Source organism: Nicotiana tabacum, chromosome 24, assembly GCF_000715075.1.
Source record: "Nicotiana tabacum cultivar K326 chromosome 24, ASM71507v2, whole genome shotgun sequence".
Classification (NCBI taxonomy): Eukaryota; Viridiplantae; Streptophyta; class Magnoliopsida; order Solanales; family Solanaceae; genus Nicotiana; species Nicotiana tabacum.
In genome coordinates, this window is record NC_134103.1 from 75,212,199 (window position 1) to 75,227,213 (window position 15,015).

The 15,015-nt window shown below is 35.4% G+C and overlaps 2 protein-coding genes and 1 pseudogene across 15 annotated transcripts; all 3 read right to left on the reverse strand.

Moving 5' to 3' along the window:
* Positions 1-334: 334 nt before the first annotated feature.
* Positions 335-1,591, reverse strand: LOC142178226 (uncharacterized; annotated as a pseudogene).
* LOC107770637 (uncharacterized) lies at positions 1,194-13,963 on the reverse strand. 14 transcript variants are annotated; one of them, XM_075247966.1, is made up of 11 exons: positions 11,873-13,963; positions 10,185-10,263; positions 9,435-9,499; positions 8,723-8,825; positions 6,609-6,677; positions 6,458-6,509; positions 5,471-5,632; positions 4,550-5,218; positions 3,829-3,901; positions 2,327-2,692; positions 1,194-1,630 (listed from the first exon to the last, which is right to left on the reverse strand). In XM_075247966.1, the coding sequence occupies exon 1, from the start codon at positions 13,844-13,846 to the stop codon at positions 12,056-12,058; it is 1,791 nt and encodes a 596-aa protein (XP_075104067.1). In that variant the 5' UTR covers positions 13,847-13,963; the 3' UTR covers positions 1,194-1,630; positions 2,327-2,692; positions 3,829-3,901; positions 4,550-5,218; positions 5,471-5,632; positions 6,458-6,509; positions 6,609-6,677; positions 8,723-8,825; positions 9,435-9,499; positions 10,185-10,263; positions 11,873-12,055. The 14 variants fall into 14 exon arrangements, with proteins under 14 accessions (XP_075104067.1, XP_075104065.1, XP_075104059.1 ...); XM_075247964.1 differs by having other exon boundaries at positions 1,194-2,692; XM_075247958.1 differs by lacking the exons at positions 6,458-6,509; positions 6,609-6,677 and having other exon boundaries at positions 1,194-3,698.
* On the reverse strand, positions 5,400-5,874 carry LOC142178227 (pentatricopeptide repeat-containing protein At5g25630-like). Its single transcript, XM_075247551.1, has 2 exons — positions 5,685-5,874; positions 5,400-5,632 (listed from the first exon to the last, which is right to left on the reverse strand). The coding sequence occupies exons 1-2, from the start codon at positions 5,872-5,874 to the stop codon at positions 5,400-5,402; spliced, it is 423 nt and encodes a 140-aa protein (XP_075103652.1).
* Positions 13,964-15,015: the final 1,052 nt, after the last annotated feature.

Genomic DNA, 15,015 nt, shown 5'->3' on the forward strand with positions numbered 1-15,015 from the left:
TATGTCAATCTTATATGTACTTTCTAATATTAATATAGTATAGAATATAGATTGTTGCAAAAAGATTAAAATAACCTTCAAACTAAATCATATAAAATTACACATTATGGCTGCAAACAATTAACATATTAGAAGAAATTTTCAACTATATATGCAAAATAATTTTAGAAAAACTCATGACCAAATGATAAACTTATGTCATAATAAATAGTTTAAAACTTTCAAATTAGCCAAATTAATGGTAGGGGCTTAGCATACAGTGAATTAACGGATTATTTCAAGGTGTATTTTGGTAACTCGAGAATAAACACTATAGAGAACTATTAAATCAACCTCAAAATACGCATTTCAGTGATACACGTGCAACGCAAAAACTAGTTCTTAAAATAACCACTAAACAAGGTTCGGTGTCAATTCTTCCAGCTTCAAACAGACCTTGCAAGATAATATTATAGGTGAAATTATCATGTTTCAACCCCTTTGAGAAACTTCGCTAAACAATTTCATAGCCTCGTCCAGTTTCTTTTTCTTACAGTATCCATTTATTAGTATGTTATAGTTAATAATGTCAGGTTCAATGTTATTATCTATCATGGAATTAAAAGTTCTCCTCGCTTTATCCACTTGACCAAGCAAGCAATATCCATCTATTATCATGTTGTAGGTGATCACAGTAGGCTCCACACCTTTTCCAATCATTTGTCTATGGATCACTATTTTGAAGGTGTACACATCTAGATAAATATTAAGATTAACCATCTCACAGAACAACATCCTAACATCATCCCATTCACCAGACTTACACAAACCATCAATAAATGAACTATATGTGACAATGTTTAGAGGAATACCTTTTTGTATCATCTCTTTCAAAAGGCTGATAGCAACATCTAGCATTCTATCTTTGCAAAAGGCATCTATAACAATGCTATAGATGTATGTGTCGGGCTTAGTGCTCCCTTGTTCCATTAATCGGAGCAAACTAAAAGTTTTTTCAGTATGGCCCCTTTTGACATAACTTCGTTAGGCTCACAAATATTCTCTCTCACTAATTTTTTGAACAAGTGAACGGCATCGTTAACCTTATTTTCAGCAAAGAGTCCCCTTATTAGGGTGTTAAAGGTAACAACATTAAATGGAATGCCAGTTTTGAAGAAAATGGCTAATACAGAAAATCCTAAATCAGCACGGTGCATAAGGCAATAACTGTTAATTACTATATTCAAGATGAATTTATCAGTTGGAATACCTAATTTCCACATTTCTCCAAAGAGAAACAACAGCAGAGTAATGCTTCATATTTACCATAGTATGCAACAATTTCGAGAACCTGACAGGAGAGGGAAGAGGCTACTGTCTAACCATTTGACGGAACACTCACAGCATCATCTAAACACTTGATGTTCTCAAAACTTCTAGAAACCCCAAGTCTACCCTTTATCGAAATGGATGTATTGCTAGGAGATGAAGAATAATCTCTGCGGCCAATTGCGAAAGTAGAATGAGCAATCTTAGCGTTGCCATGAGAAATAGCCAAGAATGAGATGAAGGTATTACTGTTGCGAGGGTAACGAATTGCAACTCTCGCCATCTTCTCTTCACTTCAATGGCTACAGAGTCTCTCCAATTTCTGTCAAGGGAAATACGGGCAGCCCACTCTTAAGAAGCAGACAAACAAAGTGATCAAATACTAGTATAAGTTGCTTGCAGTAGGAAATGAAAAGAAAGAGAGAACACAATAGAAACCCCATGTCTAGAGATGATTAATTCTCACACTTAAAAAAAGTGATCAAATACTAAAAGCTTCACAGAGGAACTCAATAGCAGTTGATAAGCTAAATGATATAACAAGCCTTCTATGAAAATGATACTTAACAAAAATATCATTCCCCTTGTGTTAGTTAGGGGGACATATTGAATCATTTTTCTAGTGCTTATATAGACTACAAAAAGCAGTCAGCTTTGGTGTATGACTAGTAAAATGGTATGCTTTGAGTAACTAACTATGTTAAGAGTTAAGTAGGAGGTTAAGCAAGATGCCCTGGATCAGATTAAATCAACTTACACCAAGCAGATTGAACAAGTAAATCTCTTCTAGTTAATCTACACTACATTGTGCCAGGTTTGAACAAGCTTCACTCCGGTTTCAGGAAAACTAAGAGGATTTTTTTCTTTTCTTTTTCAGAAACAGCAATTCATTTTAATCAATGTCCTTGTATTAGCAAACCTAGTACTAGTATTTATAGAACACAATAAGGTCTCTAATATAACAATCTAGGTTCCAGGCACAAACAAAAAGATACTAGCTTGGTACCATAAACCATACACGGGCAACCAAGAAGAGACTGATCACTAATCAACATTGTGATAAGCTTAAGCTCGTTCTCCGCGAATTCGTCTTGCAAGCTGAATATCAGATCTGTCTTAAAATCCTGAACAATCTCACAGACCTTTGGAAAGACAACTTCCGAATGAGAAGCTCAGTACTCTTTTGATATTTTTGGAGAGCAACAGTCCAGGGAGGTAACGATGTGGCTTCTTCACTCTTCCAGTGGTAGGGGCTGATTTCCTAGCAGCCTTTATAGCAAGTTGTTTCCTTAGAGCCTTTCCACCGGTAGATTTACAGGCTGTCTGCTTCGTACGAGCCATTTTTTTCACAATCTGGAAATCTATTATTGACCAAGCGGAAAATCTGAGAAAGATTGGAAAAAGAATTTGAATTTGAAATATGAAATAACAACTAAGAGGATTCAATCTAAAGTAAGGTTTGATTTTTGTTTATGGTTGATGTACCAGGAACTAAGAAACTATGAGAAAAGATCAACTCCATTTTTTCATTAAGAAAAGTAAAAAGAAGATCAACTCCTTTTAGAATCATTTTATCACTACTTTATAAGGGAAAACTCATTTTTATCGCTTCTTTTAAAGAGGGAAACTAGTTATGTCAGACATGAACTAAAAAAGGGGAACCCTCAGGGGTTGGCCTGGTGGCAATTGACTTGAGCCTTGGGGTTTGCTCCCTTTCAAGGTCTCAAGTTCGAAACCCACTGGGTGCAAACAATTTCTGAGGGCCATCGGACTGGGTAAAACCTGAATTAACCGTGGTGCACTTGCGGGAAACTCCTTGCCGAGGGCCTGTGCACCCCCGGGATTAGTCGGGGCTCAAAGAGACTCGGACACCCGGTGCAAATCAAAAAAAAAAAAAAAATTCTAAAGATGTGGCGCTCTTATTGTAAAATCAGCTAATGAGATCACCGAGTGTTTACCAACTTGAAGATTCCTTCACATATACAAGCAAGACAAAAAATTCACACTAGGACACCCTATTAATTGATTGATTATCTTAGTCCATAGAGAGCTTGCAGTTGTACAATACCAATTTCAACTATTTCCTTTTCTTAAATTTAATCCTTATCCTTTCAATATATGGGAAGAAAAAGATGGCACAGAGAGAGAGAGAGAGAGAGAGAGAGGAGGTGACACAATGTCTGGCATCAAGTCATCCATCAGCAGGTGGATATGAATTCATTAGTTGGAATACCTAATTTCTGCATTTATCCAAAGGGAGAAACAACAGCAATGCTTTATAAATATCATAACATTCAACGATTTTGAGAACCTGACAGAAGAGGGAAGGAGCCTGCTCTCTGACCATTTGACACTTACAGCATCATCTAAAACACTTGATGTTCTCAAACCTGTTAGAAACAAATGGATGTATTGCTATGCTACGAGATGAAGAATAATCTGAGGGCGTAATTGCCAGAGCAGAATGAATAATCTCAGCATTGCGATGAGAAATAGCCAAGAATGAGATAAAAGGGTTACCATTGCGAGAGTAACGAACTGCAACACCTGCAATCTTCACTTCACTTGAATGGCTGCGCAGTCTCTCCAATTTCTGTCAAGGGAAAAATGAGCAGCCCAATCTAGGGGAAAAGAGTAAAAGAACAAGAGGCTTTGACAGAGAACTTAGTCCTAGAGTATAATAAACTGTTCAATGGAAAAAACTGTCTAGTGTACATCCCAGATCACAGTGGATAGACAAAATACAAAAGAAAAGAGCAAATTTGCAGAAAATGATGATGATGATGCCCAAATTCCCCATAAAGGTTATAATATTGCAGAATGACCAAGACTTCAAACTCTAGGAAAAACATAATTCCTATTACAAATATCAAAGTATTATCCCATAATCACATTAGATTTATACACTATATACAGTACTGTAATATAGCTCATCAAAATATATTGTAATATTGTTGAGATCCATTTTGGAGGATATATTTCTCCAATGTCACGGGTGTAAGAATTTTATTATATTAAGAAAACTGAAAATAAGAACAACAATGATCCTTTCACTTTTATTTCAGTTTCCCCTTAATCTTAAAGCTCTTATTTTGCTATTAAAGTAACCTCTAGCCTTTATAAAGAAATAGGAGAATAGCTCATAAGGAAATTCATATTATTTCTCATAGTAAGAGTGCAATAGCATCTAATTTGCGAGATAATGAAGAGGACAAAACATTCAGAATTAGAAGTGATTTACCTCCTCAATAAGTTTGCCTATAAAGCATAAGCAATGTTCAAATTTCAACTTTCTTGTTTCCCCAATTGCATTGGATGAGATTAGGAAAACATCTTCATTTCTTCTTTTCCAGAAGAAACTCTGGTATCATGTCAAGCATAGGAGGATCCTTCGCTATAACTCTGTTGTAGTTGTATCAAATGAGAGTCTTCCCAGTCATTTCCTTTATGAAAGCCCTCGTTTCACCAATTCTGTTACTTCTCAGAAACCCTTGCAAAATAACATTGTAAGTTACATTGTTTGGCAAACATCTATTGTCCTCCATTTTTCTTAGCATATCTTTAGCTTCATCTAGTAACCCTTCCAAACAAAACCCATTAATCATTGTAGTGTACATTATCACGTTAGGATGTAAACCTATTAAAGAAAGCTTTTCAAAAATGGCATGAGCTTTGTCCAACTTTCCATTTTTGCACAATCTATCAATGACAATATTGTAAAGTTTAATGTCAGTATCTTCTCCCTCTCTTTCCAACTTACGAAAGAGTGACATAGCTTCTTCAACAAGTCCATTCTTAAAATAACCACCAAGCAAGATGCTACGAGTACACAAATTTGGTCTCTGCCCTGCCGAAAGCATCTCTGCGAAGAACTTTTGTGCAGTGTCGCTTTTTCCAACTCCAAATAGACCTTGTAAGATAATATTGTAGGTAACAGTATCAGGTTTCAACCCCTTTCGAGAAATTTCAAGAAACAATTGCATGGCCTCGTCAAACTTCTTTTTTTTACAATATCCATTTATTAGTGTGTTATAATTAGTAATGTTAGGCTCAATGCTCTTATCTATCATAGAATAAAAAATTCTCCTCGCTCAATCAATTTGACCACGCAAACAATATCCATCTGCTATCGCATTGTAGGTGACCACAGTAGGCTCCTCACCTTTTCTGATCATGTGTCTCATTATTTTCTCGGCGTCTTCAACTTTTTCTTCTTTGCATAGCCCATCGATCACTATGCTGAAGGTGTACACATTTGGATAAATATTAACATTAACCAACCATCTCACAGAACAAAGCCCTAACATTTTCCCACCGACCAAACCTACACAAACCATCAATCAATGAACTATAAGTGATAATGTCGGGTGGAATACCTTTCTGTTTCATCTCGTTTAAAAGGCTGACAACAGCATCTAGCATTCTATCTTTGCAAAGGGCATCTATAACAATGCTATAGATGTATCTGTAGGGCTTAGTGCTACCTTGTTCCATTAATCGGAACAAACTAAAAGTTTTTTCAGTATGGCCCCTTTTACTAAACCCATTCATGACAGTTGCATACATGACTTCGTTAGGCTCACAAATATTCTCTCTCACTAGTTTTTGAACAAGTGAACGGCATCTTTAACCTTATTTTCAGCAAAGAGTCCCCTTATTAGGGTGTTAAAGGTAACAACATCAAATGGAATGCCAGTCTTGAAGAAAATGGCTAATTCAGAAAATCCTAAATCAGCACGGTGCATAAGGCAACAACAACAACAACAACCCAGTATAATCCCACTGGTGGGGTCTGGGGAGGGTAGTGTGTACACAGACCTTACCCCTACCTGGGGTAGAGAGGCTGTTTCCGATAGACCCTCGACTCCTTCCCTCCAAGAACTACCCACCTTGCTCTTGGGGTGACTCGAACTCACAACCTCTTGATTGGAAGTGGAGGGTGCTTACCACTAGAGCAACTCACTCTTGTCACAACGGTGCATAAGGCAATAACTGTTAATTACTATATTCAAGATGAATTTATCAGTTGGAATACCTAATTTCCACATTTCTCCAAAGAGAGAAACAACAGCAGAGTAATGCTTCATATTTACCATAGTATGCAACAATTTCGAGAACCTGACAGGAGAGGAAGAGGCTGCTCTCTAACCATTTGACGGAACACACTCACAGCATCATCTAAACACTTGACGTTCTCACACCTGCTAGAATCCCCAATTTTACCCTTTACCGAGATGTATTGCTAGGAGATGAGGAATAATTTCTGGGCGTAATTGCCAAAGCAGAATGAAAAATCTCACCATTGCGAGAGTAACGCACTGCAACTCTCACCATCTTCACCTTCAATGGCTACGGAATGTCTCCAATTTCTGTCAAAAGGGAAATACGGGCAGCCCAATCTTAACTTGCCTTAACTTTGGAGAAGAAAGCAAACAAAAGTGGAATGTGAGTTCCCACTCTAACATCCCAGTAGAAAATGGTGTTAACTGATTTTGAATTTTGATACACCTTAATCGTTTTGCTTTTTCCTAAATTATTATTTTATCCTTTTTTTGTTGCCTCAATTACTTGAATGATACGATTTGAAATGGAAGGGGTTGGAGTTATTGGTGGAGCTTGTACAATGGGCTTGCAAGGTTGTGCTGTGAAGTTAGTGAGAGGAGTTGGCGGAGTAGCTAAAAAGTTTTACCATTTGCATTGGAGTCCATTTAGCTAATTTACTTTATTATTTAATTACCCCTTGTAAGTTTCTCTTATTTCTTTTTAGTCCTTAGGTCTTTACTCACGTTTGAGGCTATATGCCCTGAAAATGAGCAACAGCTCATTTTCAGGGCATGAATGAAAACCCTTTTATTTTATTTGCCTTAATTCCCTTTCTTCTTAGTTTTAGCTTAGCCCTAGTTAGCTTCTTCTTCTCTGAAATTCAGCATCCGTAACATTGAATTACAACAAATACATAGTCATGCAAAAAGAATTTATTATTCCGAGCTAACAGCTTGTTTGGATGGTTGTTATTTATGGTATTGTATCGTATTGTTACTTTAAATATAATTGTATTGTTATTTTAAATACAATATTTGTTGCCATAAAAATATTTATCAGTAATTAATTAAATGCCATTGGATCCAAAATCGTTAAAGCCTCTAGCAGCATTTACGCCAGATGCTAGTACAGACTCATATTATTACTGGTAAAAATAATTACTTTTAGCGGCAACTACAATGGCCACTAAAACTGCCTAAGAAATGTCCTAGCCCCATACATTCAACAGCCTTTGTTATTGCCGTAAAGACCCATAATTGCCAGTAAAGAGCTTGTGTCTTTAATGACTTTTTCTATTATTATTATTATTTTCTGCAATAAATTTTTTTGGTTATTAACAATTATAAATGTTACCATAACAAACAAAATAATCAATACACCTGAAGATCACCTAGTTCCACAACCATCTTCTAGGAAGAGTATTGTGAATGCTAGGCCTCCAACTGAGAACTAATTACATGTAATCTGCTGAATCAAACTATGACATCTATGAGCTTTCCTAAACATTTTTACTAACTCTATTCTCTCTATAGTTTCCTTTTTTATCTATGACCGGAAACAATAAAATAAATGAGTATTAACATGATGACTAGGTAAAAAGATATAGTCCTTTTACTATGAGGGTGTTTGGATTGGCTTTTAAGCTGTCCAAATCAGCTTTTAAGCTCTTTTTAGCTTTTATCAGTGTTTGGCAAAGCTATAGTGCTTAAAATAAGTTTAAAACTGCTTAAAACAAGCCAAAAGCAATAAGCTGGGCAACCCCAACTTATTGCTTTTTGGCTTAAAAGCTATTTCTGCTGAAAAGCCACTTTTTAAAGCCAATCCAGACGGGCTCTATGTTACAACATTCCATATGATTAGCATAAAGATCATCCACTGGTCTAGCTACAAATGCAAGAATACATGTATATGCCTCTTACAAAGATCAACAGGACAAGCAGATAAATACGCTAGTCACTTCTGCCCTCCTCCCCACCCAACAAAACAAATTTTGGGTGAGAATTGGGATGAAAATTTTCCTTTTCCCTTCCTTTTCTCACCCAATATCGAAAAGGAAAAGGTCTCACTGCAGCAATCAACCAGAACAATGCTAGTCAAGGGAATAAGACAATCACAAAGAAGTAGCCCATCAACATGACAAAAAGATTAAACCATCCCAAAAAAAAAAAAAGTCCAAGTTAAAGAAAACAAGTGATGGATCAATTAAAAGATACTACAATTTCTACTATTTTTAACCTCTGTAGCGAATACATTTTTTCCCTCCTTAAAGAATTATGCGCGTGGTTCCAAATATCACACTGGCCATATGATTATATAATCATGTATCACATATATTTAGACTAAAGAAACTTTAACTAAAATAATCAGTTACCTTCCATCAAGTGAGGGATGGATGTAATTAACTCAAATGGATATTTACACCGAGGGCATGTTGGTTCCTTTTTGTAGGCAGCCCACTGGAGGTGCAAGTCACACTGCACGCCAAAGTAAGGAGATACATAAAACTGTCAGGACTTTCCCATTATTACAAAAAATAAACTTGCAAAAGATGCCCACGTGTAGAGAGTAATGCACGTATTAGAAGATCATTACAGCATCTACTAAGCAGGTGATCATCATTTTAAAAATTACCGATCTGTTGCAGAACACAACAATCAACAAAAATATAAGAAGATCAAGTTACACATATTTGAAAGAAGTGAACAATATTGCAGCTTGAAGCTGCATCCTGCGCTCTACAGGTTGACATAAAACTACAATCCCTATAACCAAGAGAAATCTGTGCATACAACAAAGCTCACATGAAAGGTTAAACAACAGATATATCTGGCTAAACTGCTAAAGAATATAGATGGAGAAGGGCAGCCTAGCTTTCAAGTAAAGCCAAATAGCCTTGTCACGCTCAAAAATACAAATCCACTGTCATCCGTTATAAAGTTGACAGAGAAATTAGATACAGCAATACCACGACAAATATAATTAAGAACCATAGACTGACTTCATTTATGGTACACTCTTGCGCCAATTTAAAAAAAAAAAAAAAAAAAAAACATAAAGCAACATCAAGGATTAATTTCAATCACCTGCAACTGGCGTGAATCTTGACATACTGGCTGTTGTCAAAGTTCATAAAATGAAGGGCAGCAACCTGTCACTTTTTTGATGAAGTAAGCAGCTGCATTGATGCCATCAAGAAAATGCAATAGTACAAAAAAGAATACAAAATAAACTGAGTTAGCTCCATTACATGAGAGGCTATTCAAAGACCAGGCCTTCGCCAGGGAGCTAACAAAGTTCAAGAAATTGTCAGGGGAATCTACATGGGACATATTATGCTAAAAAGATACATTAACAGAACAATACTGAATCACTTTGGAGTTTGGAGTTTAATTGTTAAAAGAAGCTCTACTAGAGATCTTTTCATAATATAACTCTGTTAGACATGAAGAAGTGCGTAGACCAGACATGGTTGTGTATGCCCAAGTTGACTCTAATTAAACTCATAAATATAGAAATTAAAACTTATCAAAACCGAGTGTCTGAAAATGATGTCTCAACGTTTAAAGATTCAAAAAACTGTTTTTAAAACCTCATACCCATTCATCTTATTTTTCAAGTGACAATTCTATCAAACACCGAATAGGTTTTTAAATATATCCTCTAGAAGCAAACACCAACTAATTTAGTATAAATAAATGAATTAGGATCAAAGCAAATCACAAGCAATAAAGTAAAACAAATGAATCAAAATGAACCTAGTCTCCTATGATAATAAAATGAGTGCAAAATAAACATTGTAAAATTTTGGGAAAATAAAAGAGAAGAGAGCTTACTTCAAGGCAACGATTGACGAAGAGACGGATGCTGGTTGAAGCAAGTAACGGCAACAAAGAGCATGAGCAAATCAGATACCTATTCAATCATAAAGTGAAAACAAAATCAGCCGCGAGTTTCAGCAAATTGATTTTGTACAACAAATTTCTCTAAAATTGATGTTCAATCAGCCGCGAGTTTCAGCAAATTGATTTTGTACACCGAATTCCCCAAAATTGATGTTCAATCAGCCACGAGTTTCAGCAAATTGATGTTGTACAACGAATTTCCCCTAAATTGATGTTCAATAGCCGCGAATTTCAGCACAACGAATTTCTCCTAAATTGATGTTCAATCAGCTGCGAGTTTCAGCACAAAGTTTCTCTAGATACCTCGATCTTCAAAATCAACGTACTTTGATAGGGTCTGGGAAAGTTCGATGAAGAATCAACAGAAATACAAGTTATGGGGCGGGATGAGTTGGAGAATGAGGAGGGAAATGAAAACGTATAGGGTTTGCTTTGGAGGGAAGATTAAAAACAAAAGTTGGGTCTTTTACTGGCCTTTTTTATTTAATTGTCAGTGAAAATATACATTTTCTAGGCCAATATATATATATATATATATTCCTTAAGACATAGTTCATAATGAATACCATTAAGAAATCTCTTGCAGTGAGAGAATTTGGTCATATTATGTATATAAGAAATGGAGAACAAGGCTAAATGGCGACAACGACACCTTATAAGTTTATTAATCCTGGTAAACCTACACCTTTGAATTCAGGGGAGATCGGGTAAAATTAAGAGTCGGGCATTATACTTGGATGACTCTGAGATTTTTTACCTTTTAGAGGCATAGTTTCTGCCCACTTGGTTGGCTTTTAATCCCCACTGCAACTGCATGAGTTTCTCTCTTGTACAGACGGAGGTTGAGTAGATCCAACTCCCCTTTGTGTTAGTCAGGGCGACATAGTCAATCATTTTGGTAACCAAGAGAGAGAAAAGGTGACTAAATGACTGGCATCAAGTCATCCATCAGGAGGAAAAGGTGAAGGAATGAGGGGCTTTGGCAGAAAGCTTAGTACATCAACCTAAGCTTAACTTTGCTTTATTAAACAGTTTGGGCATTACTTTCATTTGACTTTTTGTCCAATATCTAAGCTCAAACTCTAATCCTAACTTTGCTTCATATATCAACCCCGCAATGCATGAACACAAAATAGATTGGGAAGTGACCACCATATACAAGATCACATGTTCTGACTAATGCTTTCTCAAGTAAATACTGAATAGCTTGATAAAAAAATAAGGAGGATTTTAGATGGTTTACCATCAAAATAGTACATTAACCTTAGTTGGACCTTAAGAAGAATATAGATGGATTTCATATTACTGTGGCAGGTGTTTACCCAAAATGTCTTACCTGATAACATATTGAAGAACACTAAATACATTTATATCATCTTTTATTGAAAATTGCATGACCAATCTCAAAAGAAGAATCAATTATTTGATCTTATAGTAGATGTTAGAGTGCAAAAATACCTGAAGATGACTAGATACCAGTAAAAGACTGTTAAATCAATCTTACGTTCATCTTGTTATTATGCATGGCACTTATATTATTTCTCATAGTAAGAGTGCAATAGCATCTAATTTCCAAGACAAAGAATAGAAGAAAACATTCAAAATAAGAAGCGATTTACCTCAGTAAGCTTGCCTCTAAGGCAAAAGCAGTGTTCGAATTTCAGTTTTCCTATTTCCCCAATTGCATTTCTTTTCCAGAGGGAAAAAACATAAACTTGCGCCCTAGACATAATATAGTTGATAAAACCAAGGGAAAGAGTATTCACATTTTACTCTCTGAATGAAACTCTGGGAAAAAATATTCACGTCTTATTTTCCAGGTGAAACTCTGGTAACATGTCAAGCAAAGAAGGATCCTCCGCTATAATGTCTATTAGTAACTCTACTGTAGTTGCATCAAATGAGATAGTCTTCCCCGTCATTTCCTTTAAGAAAGCCTTTATTTCACTAATTTTGTTACTTCTGAGATATCCTCGCATAATGACATTGTAAGTTACATTGTCTGGCGAACATCCATCGTCCTCCATTTTTCTAAGCATATCTTTAGCTTCATCTAGCAACCCTTCTAGACAAAATCCATTAATCATTGTATTGTACATTATTACGTCAGGATGTAAACCTACTACAGAAAGCTTCTCAAAAATGACACGAGCTTTGTTGAAATTTCCATTTTTGAACAATCCATCAATGACAATACTGTAAAGTTCAATGCCAGTGTCTTCTCCATTGCTTTCCAACTTATGAAAGAGTGACATAGCTTCTTCAACAAGTCCATTCTTAAAATAACCACCAAGCAAGATGCGATGAGTACAAAAATCAGGTCTTTGTCCTGCCGATATCATATCAGCAAAGAAATTTTGTGCAACATCGATTCTCCCAACTTCAAGCAGACCTTGCAAGATAATATTGTAGGTAAAAATACTAGGTTCCAACCCCTTTCGAGAAATTTCAAGAAACATTTGCATGGCCTCATCCATTTTTTTCTTCTTACGGTATCCATTTATTAGTATGTTATAGGTAATAATGTCAGGCTCAATGGTCTTATCTATCACGGAATTAAAAAAAATTCTCGCTCTATCCATTTGACCACACAAGCAATATCCATCTATTATTGTATTGTAGGTGAATAAACTAGGCTCTACACCTTTTTCAATCATGTGGCTCATTATTTTCTCGGCGTCTGCAATTACGTTGAAGGTGTACAGACTTGGATAAATATTAAGATTAACCATCTCACAGAACAAATTCCTAACATTTTCCCATTGACCAGACCTACACAAACCATCAATCAATGAATTATATGAGACAATGTCAGGAAGAATGCCTTTTTGTTTCATCTCATTCAAAAGGTTAATAGCATCATCTAGCATTCTATCTTTGCAGAGGGCATGTATAACAATGTTATAGATGCATGTGTCGGGCTTAGTGCTCCCTTGTTCCATTAATCGGAGCAAACTAAAAGCTTTTTGTGTATGGCCCCTTTTGCAAAGCCCATCCATGACAATTGCATACATGATTTTGTTAGGCTCACAAATATTCTCCCTCACCACCTTTCTAAACAAGTCAACGGCGTCTTTAAGCTTATTTACAGCAAATAGTCCCCTTATTAGGCTGCTAAATGTAACCACATCAAATGCAATACCATTCTTCAAAAAAATGGCCAATACAGAAAATCCTAAATCAGCACGATGCATGAGGCAATAGCTGTTAATCACTATATTCAAGATGAATTCATTAGTTGGAATACCTAATTTCTGCATTTCTCCAAAGAGAGAAACAACATCAGAGTAATGTTTCATATTTACCATAGTCCTCAACAATTTCGAGAAGCTGACAAGAGAGGGAAGAGGCTGCTCTCTGATCATTTGGCGGAACACGGTCACAGCATCGTCTAAACACTTGACATTCTCAAAACTGCTAGAAAACCCGAGTCTACCCTTTATCGAAATGGACGTATTGCTAGGAAATGAAGAATAATCTCTAGGCGCAATTGCGAAAGTAGAATGAGCAATCTCAGCATTGCCATGAGAATAAGCCAATAATGAGATGAAGGTATTACCGTTGCGAGGGTAACGAATAGCAACTCTCGCCATCTTCACTTCACTTCAATGGCTACAGAGTCTCTCCAATTTCTGCCAAAGGAAATACGGGCAGCCCACTATTAATTTGCCCCAACTTTCGAGTAGCAAAGAAACAATAGTGAAATGTGTTCCCACTCTCGCATCTCTTGCAATAAGATGATAGTTTTTTTTTATGCAAGTAATTGCACTATATTTTTCTAATGTTACTAATTTTAGTTTTTTAATTGTTACTTATAGTTATTATTTTAAGTGATTTTATATATTGATAGAGTAAAATTTCTTTATATTATCAGTATAACCCCATTCATTATTTTCTTTACCTATATTATATTAAAAGCACGAAGGGCCTTAGCAAAATATCTTTCGCCTATTTATTAGCTTTAACCATGAATTATTTGTCGAAGATACCATATTTTCTCCTTAAACACCTCACATAATTAATCTATATTATATTAAAAGTACGAACACCTTTAGCGAAATGTCGTTCGCCTTTTTTACCCTTTAAAAATAAATTTTACACTAGACAAAATTGTCATTTAATTATTTCTCTAACATTTAGAGTTTTGAAATCAACTAAAATCTTTCTTATTAAATTTTTCCTTATTTGAATTATATAGAAAGTTCAAATATTTAGGAAAATAAAATCAATCAACATTTTACCTTATTTAAATTCTTAACTTATATGAACTAGGTAAGTAACGTAACTATTATAATACCTTCCTACTATTTATTCTAACACTTAAAAACCTAGGCACGAAGAGAAATCGGCAATATTTCTGCTGTTCTTTAACTTATGGCATATTAATAAAAATTCACCGTGAGATGAATTGTATATTGCTTTTTATGTTAAGTAACGAAAATTAGAAAGTCATCTTAAATTCACTTTCTCTTTATTGGTCTTCTTGAAAGCTGGTGAACTCCTTCTTTTCTTTTATTGTTTTATGTGCTTATTATGTTAGGATGAATTTATATTATGATATGATTTATTTTTGCATGCAGGAAATAAATTATGAAATCTTGCATCATAGATAAAAACATGAAAAACTATGGTTTGTGGAGCTATTTTAGACCCGATCAAGATTAATATTGTAGCAACACCATGAAATACTACACAAACTTCGATTTCTTTAACAGTCTTTAGTCAATAAAGAATTATAGTTCTACTCTATTTTATTAGTGTG

Excerpts from the sequence above, each read along its gene's own strand:
- LOC107770637 (XM_075247965.1), bottom strand. The coding sequence starts at position 13,846 with ATGGCGAGAGTTGCTATTCGTTACCCTCGCAACGGTAATACCTTCATC.
- LOC142178227 (XM_075247551.1), bottom strand. The coding sequence starts at position 5,874 with ATGTATGCAACTGTCATGAATGGGTTTAGTAAAAGGGGCCATACTGAA. Across the intron at positions 5,633-5,684 it reads AAACGAGATGAAACAGAAAG|GTTTGGTCGGTGGGAAAATG; the intron begins GTATTCCACCCG and ends TGGTTTGTGTAG.